Genomic DNA, 16,408 nt, shown 5'->3' with positions numbered 1-16,408 from the left:
GCCAAATTTGCTAAGGGCAAAAAGATTCAGAGGATTTCACTGTTGTGCTGTTAATTTTACTAATTTTTTGAATAGACAGTGTATTCACCTGGTTCAAAATTCAAAATGTTCAAGGGACCTCTGATTTGTAGACAATTGGACAAAAAGTTGTAAGCACCTGGAGACCCACTACTTTAGACTGGCATCTGAAGGAGTTGTGAGAATGGTCTTGTAAGACTGAGCCCTTAACCTGTGCGGTGCTGTTTCCAGGCAGGTAGTGTCAGAGTTGAGTTAAGTTGTAGGACATTAAGCAGATGTTGCAGAATTACTTGATGTGGAACAACCTTTTCCTAACATTTGTAGTCAAAAGTGTTGTGAGTGTGGTAGTAGTGTAGAGTAAAGGAGAAACCCAAACTATGGAAAATAACTGCTTTCTGCAATTTCTGGTCCCTGAGTTCTCTCTCAGTGTTCTGTAGGCTTCTGAGTTCTGTAACCTATGTAATTAATTCTCAGCCCTATCACTTCATGGCAAATGGATGGGGGAAAAGTAGAAACAGGGACAGATTTTCTTTTCTTAGTCTCCAAAATCACTGTGGACAGTGACTGCAGCCGCGAAATTAAAAGACACTTGCTCCTTGGAAAGAAATCTATGGCAAAGCTAGACAGAGTATTAAAAAGAAGAGACATCACTTTGCTGTCAAAGGTCTGTATAGTCAAGCTGTGATTTTTTCCATAGTCATGTATGGATATGAGAGTTGGACCATAAAAAAGGCTGAGCACTGAAGAATTCATGCTTTTGAATTGTGGTTCTGGAGAAGATTCTTTGAGAGTTCCTTGGATGGCAAGGAGATCCAACCAGTCAATCCTAAAGGAAATCATTCCTAAATGTTCATTAGAAAGACTGATGCTGAAGCTGGAGCGCCAATACTTTGGCCACCTGATGCGAAGAGCTGACTCACTGGAAAAGACCCTGATGCTGAGAAAGATTGAGGGCAGGAGAAGGGAAGCAACAGAGGATGAGATTGTTGCATAGCATCACTGACTCAATGGACATGAATTTAGCAAACTCTGGGAGATAGTGAAGGACAGGGAAGCCTGGTGTGCTGCAGTCCTTGGGGTCACAAAGGTTCAGACATGACTTTGCGACTAAATGACAACTTTTCTTTAAATTCTTAGAGTGGTTTCTTTCTTTTTTTTTTCCTCTAGTTGTACTTTGACTGGTACAGTCATCAAAGTGATAATATTATAAAGTGTAATTTTAATGTTGCTAAATAAATTGCTCATCCCTTCACTTTTATCATTGTAGTATCTATAGTAATGACTGAATTCTTCTTATGTGCTTTTTTGCTAAGTTAATGTAAAACACGGTACTGGGTGCCTGTGAATGTCAACAGAATCAGAGTTTTTTGTTACTTTATATATATATATATATATATATATATATAAGCATATTTGTAAAATGTATTTTATATATGTATCAAATAGTATTTGTAATGTGACTCAAGAAGTGTATAAAGTAAGAGTTAGAAAGGGTTGAAAGGCAGTAGAAATCACCTCTGATCAGAAGGATCAGACGAAGTCATGGGTTGTGAAGAATGAGTAGGATTGCATTTAATCGAGATTGTGGTCAGAGGATTGGTAGACAATGACAAATGGAAAGAAGAGTAAGATAGGAAATTAGTACATTCAGTCTAAATAGAAGATAGTTACACAAAGGATTTATGAAAATAAGCCTGGATGAGAGAGAGAAATGAATTTGGCCAGTAGGGAAATGTGAAGGGATTGCTTTTGGGAACATAAATCTGCTAGTTGATCAGCTAAAGGGGGAAGAAATTACAGGTGGAGAGAGCAAGGACCATTCCATTGATATTATTCTAAGGAGAGCTGAGAAGATCTAAACTAGCAGTACTGTAGTGAAATGCCTAAGTTAGAAATATTTTTAAAGTTTTTCTTCTGAGAGTACAATTTGAGATAAAAGTAAGAAATTTTCTCATTTTCTTTTACTTTTTGGAAGACAACTGTGCTTTTAGCTTATGAAGCTACATACATTTTCTTATGGTCCTTCTTGACCTAGATAATGTTTCTATATGTTAGTAGAAGTAAGACTGAACTCAAACATGTTATTTTTTTTCATGGTGGTGCACCACTATATTTTATGATCATGTAATACTAAACATTATGCATTCCCCCTTAAATCCTACATTCTCTCCTAGCAGTTGTACCATCTCTCTACCAGAGATCTTTGTGGAATATTTATTGATATTTATTTTCTTCCTCATTGCACATTCTCATATGCTGCTTCATTTTTTTTCTCATCAACAACAGAACGTTTAAACTTGTCTTCTTAAAGTCAACAACAACTAAATCCTTGTTTTATTCATTTTCACTTCAGTCTTTTCTTTCTTTGACTGCTTTCAGTTCAGTTCAATTCGGACTCTCAGTCATATCTGACTCTTTTTTTTTTTCATATCCAAAGGAAGTGAAATCATTATCTCTGAAATATATCTGTACTCTCATGTTCATTGCAGTTTTATTTAGAATAACTAAGGTATGGAAACAACCTAAGTATTGTTAGTTGTTCAGTCACTCAGTCATGTCTGACTTTTTGCAACCCCATGGACTGCAGCACACCAGGTTTCCCTGTCCTTCACCATCTCCCAGAGTTTGCTGAAACTCATGTCCATTGAGTCAGTGATACTATCCAACCATCTCCTCCTCTGTCATCTCCCTCTTCTCCTGACTTCAGTCTTTGCCAGCATCAGGGTTTTTTCCACTGAGTCAGTTTTTCACATCAGGAGGCCAAAGGATTGGAGTTTTAGATTCAGCATCAGTCCTTCCAGTGAATATTCAGGACTGATTTCCTTTAGGATTGACTGGTTTGATCTCCTTGTTGTCCAAGAGACTCTCAAGAGTCTTCTCTGATATCACAGTTAAAAAGTATCAATTCTTTGGCACTCAGCTTTCTTTATGGTCCAGCTCTCACATCCATACATGATTACTAGAAAAACCATAGCTTTGACTATATGGGCCTTTGTTGGCAAAGTAATGACTCTGCTTGTTAATACACCATCTAGGTTTGTCATAGCTTTTCTTCCAAGGAGCAAGCATCTTTTAATTTCATGGCCTTAGTCACCATCTGCAGTCATTTTGGAGCCCAATAAAAGTCTGTCACTGTTTCCATTGTTTCCCATCTATTTGCCATGAAGTGATGGGCCCAGATGTCATGATCTTCGTTTTTTGAAAGTTGAGTTTTAAGACAGCTTTTTCTCTCTCCTGTTTCACTTTCATCATGAGGCTCTTTAGTTCTTCTTTGCTTTCTGTCATGAGGGTGGTGTCATCTGCATATCTGAGGTTATTGATATTTCTCCCAGCCATGTTGATTCCAGCTTGTGCTTCATCTAGTCCATCATTTCACATGATGTACTCTGCATAAAAGTTAAATAAGCAAGGTGACAATATATAGCCTTGACATACTCCTTTCCCAGTTTGATCTCTTTAGGAGCTAGTAAACTTTTCTTCTTTGACCGTGGCTTCTGTGATTTCCTTCTGTCTTAGTTTTCCATCTGTTTTTCTGTCCTTAGTTGTCTTTCAAGATCCTTCTTTCTCTACCCACTTTATAAGTGTTATGGTTCCTTATGGCTTCATTTTTCACCCTCTTTTAGTCTACACTTCCATTTGACTTCATCTCACCATCTCTTCTTCTGGCTTCAGTTACCACTGATGTACACATTTATATCACCCAATTATATATTCTTTGAGCTCCATACTCGAATGTCTGCTGAGCAAGTCTCATTGATTGACCAAAGGCACATAAAGCTTAATGTCCAAAATAGTACACATTATAGTCCTCCTCAAATGTGTGTATTTCTTATAAAAGTAATGCCATTGCTATCCATCAAGTGACCAAGCCAAAATATTGAGAGCTTTCTGGATTTCTTTCTCAGCCACATGCTATCAAAATCTGTTAATCTTTTCTTATATCACAAATAAGCCTTTTCATTATCATCATCATAAACACTGCCTTACTTTAGACTTCCATCATTTCTTATGTAGATTTCTTTAGGGTTCCCTCAGTAGATATTTTGCTTCTGTACACTTTTCCAATCAATATTCCTACCTAGTCATTTAAAAATGTAAAGCCAGTTGTGCAAGAGTGTTAAGTATTTAGCATTTGGCACTCAATTAGCAAGATTAATATTGTTAAAATGACCATACTACTCAAAGCAATTTATAGATTCACTGCAGCTCTATCAAAATTCCAGTGGTTTTTTTTGTAGAAGTAGGAAAAAAAAATCCTACAATTTGTATGGAACCACAAAAATTTCCAAAATAGCCAAAGCAATCTTGAGAAAGAACAAAGTTGGAGGCAAACTATATTGCAAAATAGTAGTAATTAAAACAATATGGTGTTGGCATAAAACAGACACATAGATTAATAGAACAGAATAGAAAACTCAGAAATAAACTTGTGCATATGTCATCAATTAATTTTTGACAAAAGAGCCAAGAATGTACAATGGGCAAAGAATAATCTCTTCAATAAATGGCAATAAGAAAACTAGTTAGCCACATGCAACAGGATGAAACTGTACCCCTGTGTTACACCATACATAAAAATCAACTCAAAATGTATTAAAGACTTGAATGTAAGATCTGAAACTGGTTAAATTCCTAGACAAAAACATAGGCAATAAACTCCTAGACACTCATCTTAGCAATGATTTTTTTTGGACTTGACACGCAAAGCAAAGACAACAAAAGCAAAACTAAACACATAGGTCTCCATAAACTAAAAAGGTGTGTTCAACCTCAGAAATCATCAACAAAGTAAAAAGGCATTTTATGAAATGGGAAAAAATATATGCAAACTATATGTATTATAATGGGTTAATATCTGAAGTATACAAGGAACTCAAACAACTCAAAACCTCACCCCCCAAAAAAATTAAAACTAAAAAAGAAAAGGAAAAAAACAAAAAACAAAAAAACAGTAACCAATTTAAAAAATAGGCAAAAGACCTGAAGAGACATTTTCCAAGAAGACATGAATGGCCAGCAATATATGAAAAGGTGCTCAAAATTACTAATTATCAGGGAAATACAAACCAAAATCACTATGAAATATCAATTCACACCTGTTAGGATTATCTATTATCAAAAAGATAAGAAATGCAGGGAAGGATACGGAGAATATGGAAACTTGTACAGTGTTGATGGTCTTGTACGTTGAACAGCCACTATGAAAAGCAATATGGAAGTATCTCAAAAAATTAAATATAGAACTGTCATATGATCCAGCAATTCTGCTTCCAGGTATAAATCTAAAGAAGTGAAATCGTTATCTCTGAAAGATATCTGTATTCTCAAGTTCATTGTAGGTTTATTCAGAATAACTAAGATATGGAAACAACCTAAGTATTGTTGATTGTTGTTCAGTCAACTCAGTTGTGTCCTTCTCTGCAACCCCATGGATTGCAGTACGCTAGGCTTCCCTCTCCTTCACCAACTCCTCCTCTGTCATCCCCTTCTCCTCCTGCTTTCAGTCTTTCCCAGCACCGACTTTTCCACTGAGTCTGTTTTTTGCATCAGGTGGCCAAAGTAGTGGAGCTTCAGCTTCAGCATCAGTCCTTCCAGTGAATTCAGGGTTGGTTTCCTTTAGGATTGACTGGTTTTATTTCCTTGCAGTCCAAGGGACTCTCAAGGGTCTTCTCCAACAACATACTTCAAAAGCATCTATTCTTCAGTGCTTAGCCTTCTTTATGGTCCAACTCTCACATACATCTGTAGGTGACTACTGGAGAAACCATAGCTTTGACTATATGGACCTTTGTCAGCAAAGTAATGTCCCTGCTTTTTAATATGCTGTCTAGGTCGTATGGATCTTTATGTTGAACATTTTAAACATCATACAATTTTGCCTGTTAATTATTCCTCAATGAAGCTGGAGTAATTAAAAAACATAAAATATAATAATCCCCATTTATATAAGTTGCATTTTAAATATTATCTCTAATCAAAGAAAGTTTTTTTAGGAGCTTAGAAAATGAGTTTAGAAAGCAGCTTTTAAACAGATTAAACACTTGCTACCAAACTGATTTGTTTAGAAATAAATAATTCTTGATTGTTTCTTTATTCTTCCCACAAAGAGTAACAGCTTAATCCTTTATTCATGTTGTTGTTATTAAAGAGTTTCACAGAAGTCCTCAAAATGTCACCTTCTTATCAGGATGAATATTCTTGGAAACCCAAGGAGGGGAAAGTTGTTCCAGAGTTCAGTTTTATTTCAGGTTGAATTTGGCCTAAGTTGACTAGCAATGTATGAATTTGTACATTGAGGTTGGAAGACACTCCAGGTAGCAAATGACAGATTTATTCCAAACTAGGAGTGTCATACTGTTACAACTAAGATGCAAACTCAAAAGTAAAAGAAATCACTTTAGTTTTAAAATGGAAATAAATGACAAATGATTACGATAATCTACAGTTTCTTTGTTAAATGATTTCCTTAACAACTTTTTCCCTGTTTAATTGAGAAAGCTCACAAAGGGAGATAATAATGTTACAAATTAGTGACCTAGTACTCCATCATGAGCTTACTGTTTAATGGCAGAACTCCAGATGGTGATCATTTCCCATTTTGGAAATGGTTTATATTGTTGATACTAAGAAAAACAATAATAAGTGGAACAAAAATTTTAGTCAGATGCCTGAATATATCTCTTGGCAATTCTCAGTGTCACTTTCAGAATTATTTCATGTGAAAGAGTATTCATTTCTGTGGCTATTTTTCTTAACCTGGACTTGTGTAATTCTACTGAAGTGAAGAATTAAAAGTTTAAGGAAAAATCATCTAGTGCTTTACTGGCCACATAAATTTTTTGTTTCATTATCCAGTCCCCAGAATATCATTGGCATTCACAAATGTTTCTTATTTAATAATGTCACATTGCCAGAAGTCCAAATATCACCACTCAGAGCTATAATGCAAGGGTGCTTCTTTAATGAATGGTTCATATTAAAAATGTTAGAATGCCTTTCAGATGAAAAACATTTTAAATTCAGCAGATCATTTTTTTCTCAACAGGCAGGAACTCATTAACAGAATAATACTGGTAACTGAAGCATTTTTCAAAGAAAATAATATCCCCGATAAATGCAAGCTGCATATCTTCTTGTCTTTGGAATAAATAGACCTAGTTTTCATTTGTAAAAAGGGACAGCTTGTTTTCATCACATTGCACATTTTAAACATCTTACAATTTTATTTGTCAATTATATCTCAATAAAGCTGGAGCTGTTTAAACATAAAAAATAATAATCCTCATTTATAGAAGTTGCATTTTAAAAGTTGGTTGAAAAATTTATGTTGTTGGCTTTGTGAATCAACTTCTCAGTATGAAGATAAGTGAATATTGAGTGAATAAATCTAATTTGGGTCTAAATTTCTACCTTTAAACCCTCCTTCTAAACTTGTAATTTTCACTGCTACCATATGACCAAGGGTATGCTGTCTTCATCCCAGTCTCTGAATTGGGTACCTTTTAACTGTTGCATGGTAGAGCTTTGCATATAAATGAGGACACACTAGGTACATTTCATAGTAAAAGTCCATTTCTGTCCTTGTGTGTCTGTGTTCCTGATGCCTTAGGGTGTTGATTTTAAAAGACATAGATAAGGCTTAGTAGTTAATAAGACTTTGGGACTAGGTTATACATGGACAAGTCTAATAATTTGATACAGCCCCAACCTGATACAAAACCTTGGACCAGGCCTGAACTGGGCCCATAGAAGCTACATGGAGCCCTCAGGGCAGCTCTTCATCCAGCAGAGGACTCTTACTTTCCAGAGAAGCAGGCCCAAGCCAAAAGCAGTAAGCATCCCAGGAGCCACAGAAGAAAGGTGCCAGGTTGGCACAGGACCTACTTCTGTGGCCCTAACAGATTGACATGTTCTTTTTTTGTTTTTTTATAATTATTGATTACTGTTTGCTATAGAAGATTTGACCACACAATCAGATATCAAATGGAGATAAATAGGTGTATGTCAATTTGTTAGCTGATATATTATACACATTTCTTTTTAGAACCAGGTTTGTTTGTTTGAAGAAAAAAATTTGGTGGATTTTGTACACAAATCCTATTTGAAGGAGGAAAACAGTAGAAGCTGTTATCTATTTTCTTATGATCAGAAAGGGCAAAGAATCAACATTTCTGACTGTTTCATGTTTGGAATATAATTTTTTTTGGAGGATAATTGCTTTACAATATTATGTTGGTTTCTGCCATGCATCAACTTGAATCAGCCACAGGTATACATATGTCCCCTCCCTCCTGAATCCCCCTCCAATCTCCCACCTCTCTAAGGTTGTCACAGAGCACTGGGTTGAACTTCCTGAGTCACACAGAAAATCCCCACTTGCTATCTATTTAAAATATAGTTTTGTATATGTTTCCATACTTTTGTATCAATTTGTCCCACCCTCTCCTTCCCTCACTGTGTCCACAGGTCTGTTCACTATATCTGCATCTCGATTGTTTTCCTGAAAATAGGTTCATCAGTACTTATTTCTAGATTCCATACGCATGCATTAATATACAATATTTGTCTTTCTCTTTCTAACTTACTTCACTCTGTATAATAGGCTCTAGATTCATCCACCTCATTAGGACTGATTCAAATGCATTCTTTTTTATAGCTAAGTAATATTCCACTGTATATATGTACCACAATTTCTGTATCCATTCATCTGTTGATGGGCATCTAGGTTGCTTCCATGTCCTAGCTATTGTAAAAAGTGCTGCAACGAACATTGAGATACATGCATCTCTTTCAATTACCTTTTTTTTTTTTTTTTTAAATATTTTCTAATCTCATCCCCCTAGAAAGATTCTTTTCTTTGTGTTCCATTATACTCTGTATGGACTTACGTCACTTATTTTACTTAATCTCAGTGTGTCCATTCTCCTGCATCCCTCACCACCAGATTTTAATTTCTTAAGGTTAACATCTGTGCTTTTTTCAAATGTGTTTCAGCCTTCCTGGTATAGGACCTGTCACACAATAGGCCTTTATAAATTGCTGCATAATAAACACATGAATAATTTTGTCTGCCAGCTTACCAGCTCATAGGATGAGTACATATATGCATATATGGGTTTTAATAAATTTTCCCCTAATTGAAAAGGTAAATTGTAAAAATGTTTGAGGAAATATAAAGTTAGAAATAAAATAGCAAAAATGAACTACTATTCAGAATTAAGCATTATTACGATTTGGTCTATTTCTGGTCTCCAGAATTTAAAATATTCTAAGAAGCACATTTGACCCTCTGTAATCAGACATTGGATTCTTAAACAAGAGTGTTGATGTATTGATATATTTGTCCTTTCTGAACATACAAGTTAGGTGTACAAATAGTAATAAGGAAGCTATGTTTTGAACCAGTTTATGTGTATATGTCTGTTTTTGCAAGTGACCTCTCTGTTGTACCCTTCCCTGTTGGCTCAGAGAGTAAAGAGTCTGCCTTTAATGTGGGAGACTTGGGTTTGATCCCTGGGTCAGGAATATACCCTGGAGAAGCAATGGCAACCCGCTCCAGTATTCTTGCCTGAAGAATCACATGGACAGAGGAGCTTGGTAGGCTATAGTCCATGGGGTCACAAAGAGTCTGGACATGACTGAGCAACTAACATTTTTACTCTCCCTATTGTTGCAATTGGTGAGGTAGGTCAGGTAGCTGCCTGGACTAGCTCCCCAGCAGTCTTACAGTTGTGCTTCATATTGACCAAATTGTGGGAAACAGTGATCTAAGCAACAAATAAGCTTGTGATATCTGTTTGGCTAATCTAGTCGTTGTATTTATAACTATTACATGACATGTACATTGTTTTATTAAGGTATTCTCTCTTTAGAGAGAATGTGTGTATGTTATATCTAAATGCTGTACCATTTTATATAAGAGACTTGAATGTTCTAGGATTTTGATATCCACATTGGAGTCCTGGAATCAATCCTCCTCACATACCAAGGAACAAGAGAGTTTAGAGAAAGATGGAGGTGCTATCAGCATGTAGGAGAACTTGAGGCCACGGAAACAAACAAGAACCTCAAGAAGCAGAGAACGGAGTGAGAAGAGGACTCAGTATATGACCCTGAGGGTGCAATGACTTGTAGGAAGCACACACACATTGTTAATTTACCAACTTTTCCCCCAAATGATATGAGTCACAGATTAGGACCTGAGCTTAGCTCTGTATTTTCTACAGAGTAGATTGACTATCTGCTAGATTTTTACCTTTTAAAGATCTGTCTTGCCTTTCTTCAAAATTAGTAGTATGTTCTGAATGATAAGGATTCAACAAAAGTCTTACTTAATCTTTGGATTATTCAGGACTCATTGGTTTGAAAAGTTTGTAACTGGACTGTAGAGTTGGTTGTCAAGGGATGTGTATTAGTCAGGATTCTCCAGAGAAACAGGACCAATAGAATCTATAAAGATATATGGAAAGAGATTTGTTTTGAGGGATTAGTTCATCTGATTATGGAAGCTGAGAAGTCCCATGCTGTGCCACTGGCAGGCTGGGGGACTAAAAAACTAGTGATATAGTTCAAATCCAAACCCAAAAGCCTGAGAACAAGGGACTAGTGTTGTAAATCTCAGCCTGAGTCCAAAAGCCCTAGAAACGGGAACACTGATGTCTGCGGACAGGTGGATATCCCAGCTCAAGCAAATAAATATGCCCTTCCTCTACTTTTTTGTTCTATTCAGGCCCTCAAGAGATTGGACGATGCTCACCTGCATTGGCTAGGGCTATCTTCCTTACCCAGTCTACCATTTCAAATCATAATCTCTTCCAGAAACATCCTCACAGAAATGATGCTTTATCAGCAATCTAGGTACTCCTTAGCCTAGTCAAATTGACACATAAAACTATTACAAGTCGGGGAACCTTTGTTAAAAAGTAATAATGAGCAAGAGATTAAAGCCCAGGAATGAAGGGCTTTGTTTGTCAAGTTAGGCCTTTATCTAGTTGTAGTAGTAAACAGTAGTGGTGGTAGTTAGTAGTAGTAATAGTAGAAGTAGTAACTGAAATAGTTATAGAATAATATTAGTAATAATAAAGAAGATTTATAATGACAGAAGAAATTATTTACTAAGTGCTTACTAGATGCTTGTCACTGTTATTTTTCTGTATTATTTTACTCAGTGTTCATAATAACCCTAGAAAACAGACCTATAATTATCTTCACTACATAGATAAGGAAACTGAGACACAGAGAAATTATATAACTTGTTCAAAATCACAGAGCTAAATAGGTAATAGGACTGAATTTCTAATGGGTAGTAGTAATGATGATTGTTGAAAAAAATGTAACTAATAATCTTTATTTAGGTAGGCTTAGTATTGAAGAATAGCCAAATTTAGCTGGGTATATAATTCTAGAACTGATTAGTTCAATATTATGAAATAGAAAATGAGAGATAGAAATAGAAGAGAATTCCTGAGACTTCATGTAGACTAAAAGGAATTAAATAATAATTATTTGGGGGTTATGGTGAATAATAAATGAGAATTATAGAACATTAACCCATTTTAAATAGATAACAAATGTCAATTATTAGTTTTAAGTGGCTTGACTTAGTGTGCAAAGAAAAACTTCAATGACTGGTATTTGTTTTCATGATCTATTGAGAGTCACACGGACACACACATATATATAATATTCAAGACCTTATACTTTCTTTTGACAGAACTTCAGATAAACTATATGGTACATATTTTATATCTGGTAAACTTTATTTTACCAGATAAAATATATGGTATAAAAATATAACTGAAATTTTGATCTTGTTGATAACATCATTCACTACTCTGTGATCTATGCCATATTTGCATGTAATGAAAAACACTACACTTTGCCTTTTTTCTACTAATACAATGACTTTTATAAAAATAAAGTCGCTAGGAAGGTTAGAGAAAGGTTATAAGCAAATGTTCTCACAAAGTTGCTGAAATAAGAAAACAAAGGAAATAGCTCTTTTCCTGGAGAATCTATTTATTATAAGGAAATTTGGGAAGATATTTCCCTATCATTTTAGAGTAGAACTTTTAAATTTGCTTTAATCTTCAAAGACATGAGAGATTCCTCTTGTTCATTTTTGTTTATTATAGCATCATTTTAGGACTTTCAAGGTTATTTTAGAATATCTCAAAGTATTACATTTATTTTTATGCGAAATGCTGTTGTTGTACTTTGTAGGTTTACAAGTTTGGAAAGACCAGAGTGTTAATAAAGAAATCATCTCTCTGAAGTAGTTTCTTCTGTACTCCATACATCTAGGATGACTTTTCTTTTATGCCTATTCAGAGAATTTCTATTCAGTTTGTTATTCGTAATCACCCCCAAGTCACTTTTTCCGTATCTGTTTTCCAGATAACTGTTCCCTAATTTATACCTGTATTGTGTATAATTCTTCCCTTAGTGTATTATTTTATACTTCTTTTCATTAAATCTTATCCTGGGCCTGTCCTTCCAAATCCCTGTGTTGTCCATATCCATCTAGGTACTTAATTGATTTTCTTTTCCTTTTAATCCATTCTAGCTTTCATCTGCAAACTTGATCATATTTGAAATTACATTTTTAATGGGTATGCTAGATAGATAGGTTAGCACTCATCCCTGGGGGATACTGCTGAATATACTGTTGGGTGTTCTGACTTGTAACTCTGTTGACAAGAATTCATTGTGTCCTTCTCATCTGAGATGTCTTTATCCTCTATCATCAATACTTCCTGGATGTTCCTCTGCCAGTCATTTTTTTTTTTTAAGATACAAATTAAAATCATTGTATTCCTTTATCTACTTATACCATTGCTTATAATTATACAGTGGAATCCCTTACAGTTATACAGTGGAAGTGACATATAGATTCAAGGGATTAAATCTGATAGACAGAGTACCTGATGAACTATGGACAGAGGGTCATGACATTGTACAGGAGGCATTGATAAAGACCATCCCTGAGAAAAAGAAATGCAAAGAGGCAAATTGTTTGCTGAGGAGGTCTTACAAATAGCTGTGAAAAGAAGAGAAGTGAAACGCAAAGGAGAAAAGGAAAGATATACCCATTTGAATGCAGATTTCCAAAGAATAGCAAGGAGAGATAAGAGAGCCTTCCTCAGAGATCAATGCAAAGAAATACAGGAAAACAATAGAAAGGGAAAGACTAGAGATCTCTTCAAGAAAACTAGAGATACCAAAGGAACATTTCATGTAAAGATGGGTACAATAAAGGACCGAAATGACATGGAACTACCAGAAGCAGAAGATATTAAGAAGAGGTGGCAAGAATACACAGAAGAGCTATACAAAAAAAATCTTCACAACCCAGATAATCACGATGGTGTGATCACTCACCTAGAACGAGACATCCTGGAATGTGAAGTCAAGTGATCCTTAGAAAGCATCACTATGAACAAAGCTAGTGGAGGTGATGCAATTCCAGCTGAGCTATTTCAAATCCTGAAAGATGATGCTGTGAAAGCACTGCATTCACTATGCCAGCAGATTGGGAAAACTCAGCAGTGGCCACAGAACTGGAAAAAGGTCAGTTTTCATTCCAATCCCAAAGAAAGGCAATGCCAAAGAATGCTCAAACTACCTCACAGTTGCACTCTTCTCACATCCTGGCAAAGTAATACTCAAAATTCTCCAAGGCAGGCTTCAACAGTATGTGAACTGTGAACTTCCAGATGGTGAAGCTGGATTTAGAAAAGGCAGAGGAACCAGAGATCAAATTGCCAACATCCATTGGATCATCAAAAAAGCAAGAGAGTTCCAGAAAAACATCTACTTCTGCTTTATTGACTATGCCAAGGCCTTTGACTGTGTGGACGACAACAAACTCTGGACAATTCTTCAAGAGTTGGGAATACCAGACCACTTGACCTGCCTCCTGAGAAACTTGTATGTAGGTCAAGAAGCAGCAGTTAGAACTGGACATGGAACAATGGACTGGTTCCAAATCAGGAAAGGAGTATGTCAAGGCTGTATATTGTCACCCTGATTGTTTAACTTATTCCCAGAATACGTCATGAGAAATGCTGGACTGGATGAAACACAAGCTGGAAACAAGATTTTGGGGAGAAATATCAATAACCTCAGATATGCAGATGACACTACCCTTATGGCAGAAAGCAAAGAAGAACTGAAAACCTCTTGATGAAAATGAAAGAGGAGAGTGAAAAAGCTGGCTTAAAACTCAACTTTCAGAAAACTAAGATCATGGTATTCTGTCCCATCACTTCATGGCAAATAGATGGAGAAACAATGGTAACAGTGAGAGACTTTATTTTGGGGATTCCAAAATCACTGCAGATGGTGACTGCAGCCATGAAATTAAAAGACACTTGCTCCTTGGAAGAAAAGCTATGACCAACCTAGACACCACATTAAAAAGCAGGGACATTACTTTGCCAACAATAGTCTGTCTAGTCAAAGCTATGGTTTTTCAAGTAGTCATGTATGGATGTGAGAGTTGGACTATAAAGAAAGCTGAACACCAAAGAATTGGTGCGCTTGAACTGTGGTGTTGGAGAAGACTCTTGAGAGTTGCATAGACAACAAGGAAATCCAACCAGTCCGTCCTAAAGGAAATCAGTCCTGAATATTCATTGGAAGGACTGATGCTGAAGCTGAAACTCCACTAGTTTGGCTACCTGCTGCAAATAGCTGACTCATTTGAAAAGACCCTGATGCTGGGAAAGATTGAAGACAGGAGGAGAAGGGGACGACAGAGGATGAGACAGTTGGATGGTATCACTGACTTGATGCACGTGAGTTTGAGTAAACTCTGGAAGTTGGTGATAGACAGGGAGGCCTGGCATGCTGCAGTCGTGGGATCTCAAAGAGTCAGACACGACTGAGCGACTGAACTGAACCATTGGTTCAATTTTTTTAAAGTTACTCAATCTGGGAAAACTTCCTTAAATAGAAAAAATTTCCTTAAATAGAAATTTCTTAGAAATTTCTGTCAAATATCAGTGAATCTTTAAAGGGATATCAAGTCAGAAAACGTTTTGGAAGTGCTGCCTTTATCTTCTCCTTGGAAAATGGTCTCTAGTAATTGGGGTTTTTGGTAAAAAGAATAATTATTTCTCCCCAGAACTGAGAGGGTGAGTTAAACATGTATTTTTTAATACACTTTTTTTCCCTGAACGTGGATTCTATTTTCAGTAAATTATTCTATTTCAAGGTGGTTTTCTAAATGAAACAATTCATTTATAATTTTCAGAACATGATACAGAGCCACATGTTTATTTATATTTTTACACATGTTTTGCTTTATTTTCAGGAAAGAGAAGAAGTAGAGGGAATATCAGTAGGTGCTATACTCTCTGACTATCAGCGTGTTCGAGTAGAAAATGTGTAAGAGAACATTAATTTGTTTTATATTTTTTAAATGTAGTAATTAAGAATGTGAATTAATGAAAAATAAATAATTATACCCAAATGATAAATAGATATAGCATTCTACATGTTGCATGGACAGAGGAGCCTGGTGGGCTATAGACCATGGGATCTCAGAGTCAGACACGACTTAGAGACTGAACCACCATCACCACCACATGTCCCATGAAACTAAATGTATTGCCCTAAGTAACAAAAGTTGTATTTTTACTTTTTTTCTATCTTTATATCTATGCATGAGAAAACTTATCAAATTACCATAAGGGATAAATTATAATAAAAATTGAAGCAAAAGTTTTTTTGAAGTATTATTCTCAAATTTCCCTTATTTGAAATAGTATAACTTTTTAATATTTTTTAACTCATTATCATTTGTAATAAAAATCAGGAGCAAATAGAAGTAGTGTAGTAATATTTTAAAGGAAAAAATATATTAAGAAATATCTTCTTTGGTCCTTCAAACTCAGTGCTTAGAAAAGAATATTCATGAGATTGAAATACTTCTATAAAAACCCATTCAACTTTAAAGGAATCATTAGATTGTTACTCCTCCCATCTCCCTCGCCTCCCATGTGAGATAGTAATGTGTATTTTGAAAACATTTCCTTGTGTTCTGTCTGCCTGCATTTGAGAACAGCTGATTTATAGATGGAGATGGATTGCATATCCCTTAGCCAAATGTTAAAAATAATATTATTCTCATCCAGTTTTAAGTCATATTCTCTGAGAATATTTTGTGTAAAAATCTTTGCTTTTGAATAAATTCAAACGTATGTGATTTAATGGATAGCCAAACTGTAGGTAGAGCTGATGTCTATTTATAAAAGCTTTGCTAAGTCACTTCAGTCGTGTCTGACTCTGTGCGACCCCATAGACGGCAGCCCACCAGGCTTCCCCATCCCTGGGATTCTCCAGGCAAGAACACTGGAGTGTGTTGCCATTTCCTTCTCCCTGTTTC

At 35.7% G+C, this 16,408-nt stretch overlaps 1 protein-coding gene across 2 annotated transcripts in view; it reads left to right on the top strand.

Moving 5' to 3' along the window:
- DPH6 (diphthamine biosynthesis 6) overlaps positions 1–16,408 on the top strand; it is a 192,079-nt gene that overhangs the window by 86,969 nt on the left and 88,702 nt on the right. For both annotated transcript variants that reach the window (XM_010844190.1, XM_010844191.1), the window contains exon 4: positions 15,335–15,408. In XM_010844190.1, coding sequence (XP_010842492.1) covers positions 15,335–15,408 — 74 coding nt within the window. The remainder of the gene's footprint in view (positions 1–15,334; positions 15,409–16,408) is intronic.

The sequence above is a fragment of the Bison bison genome, unplaced genomic scaffold (assembly GCF_000754665.1).
Source record: "Bison bison bison isolate TAMUID 2011002044 unplaced genomic scaffold, Bison_UMD1.0 scf7180017864197, whole genome shotgun sequence".
NCBI lineage: Eukaryota > Metazoa > Chordata > Mammalia > Artiodactyla > Bovidae > Bison > Bison bison.
This window is presented reverse-complemented; position numbering and strand designations above follow the sequence as displayed.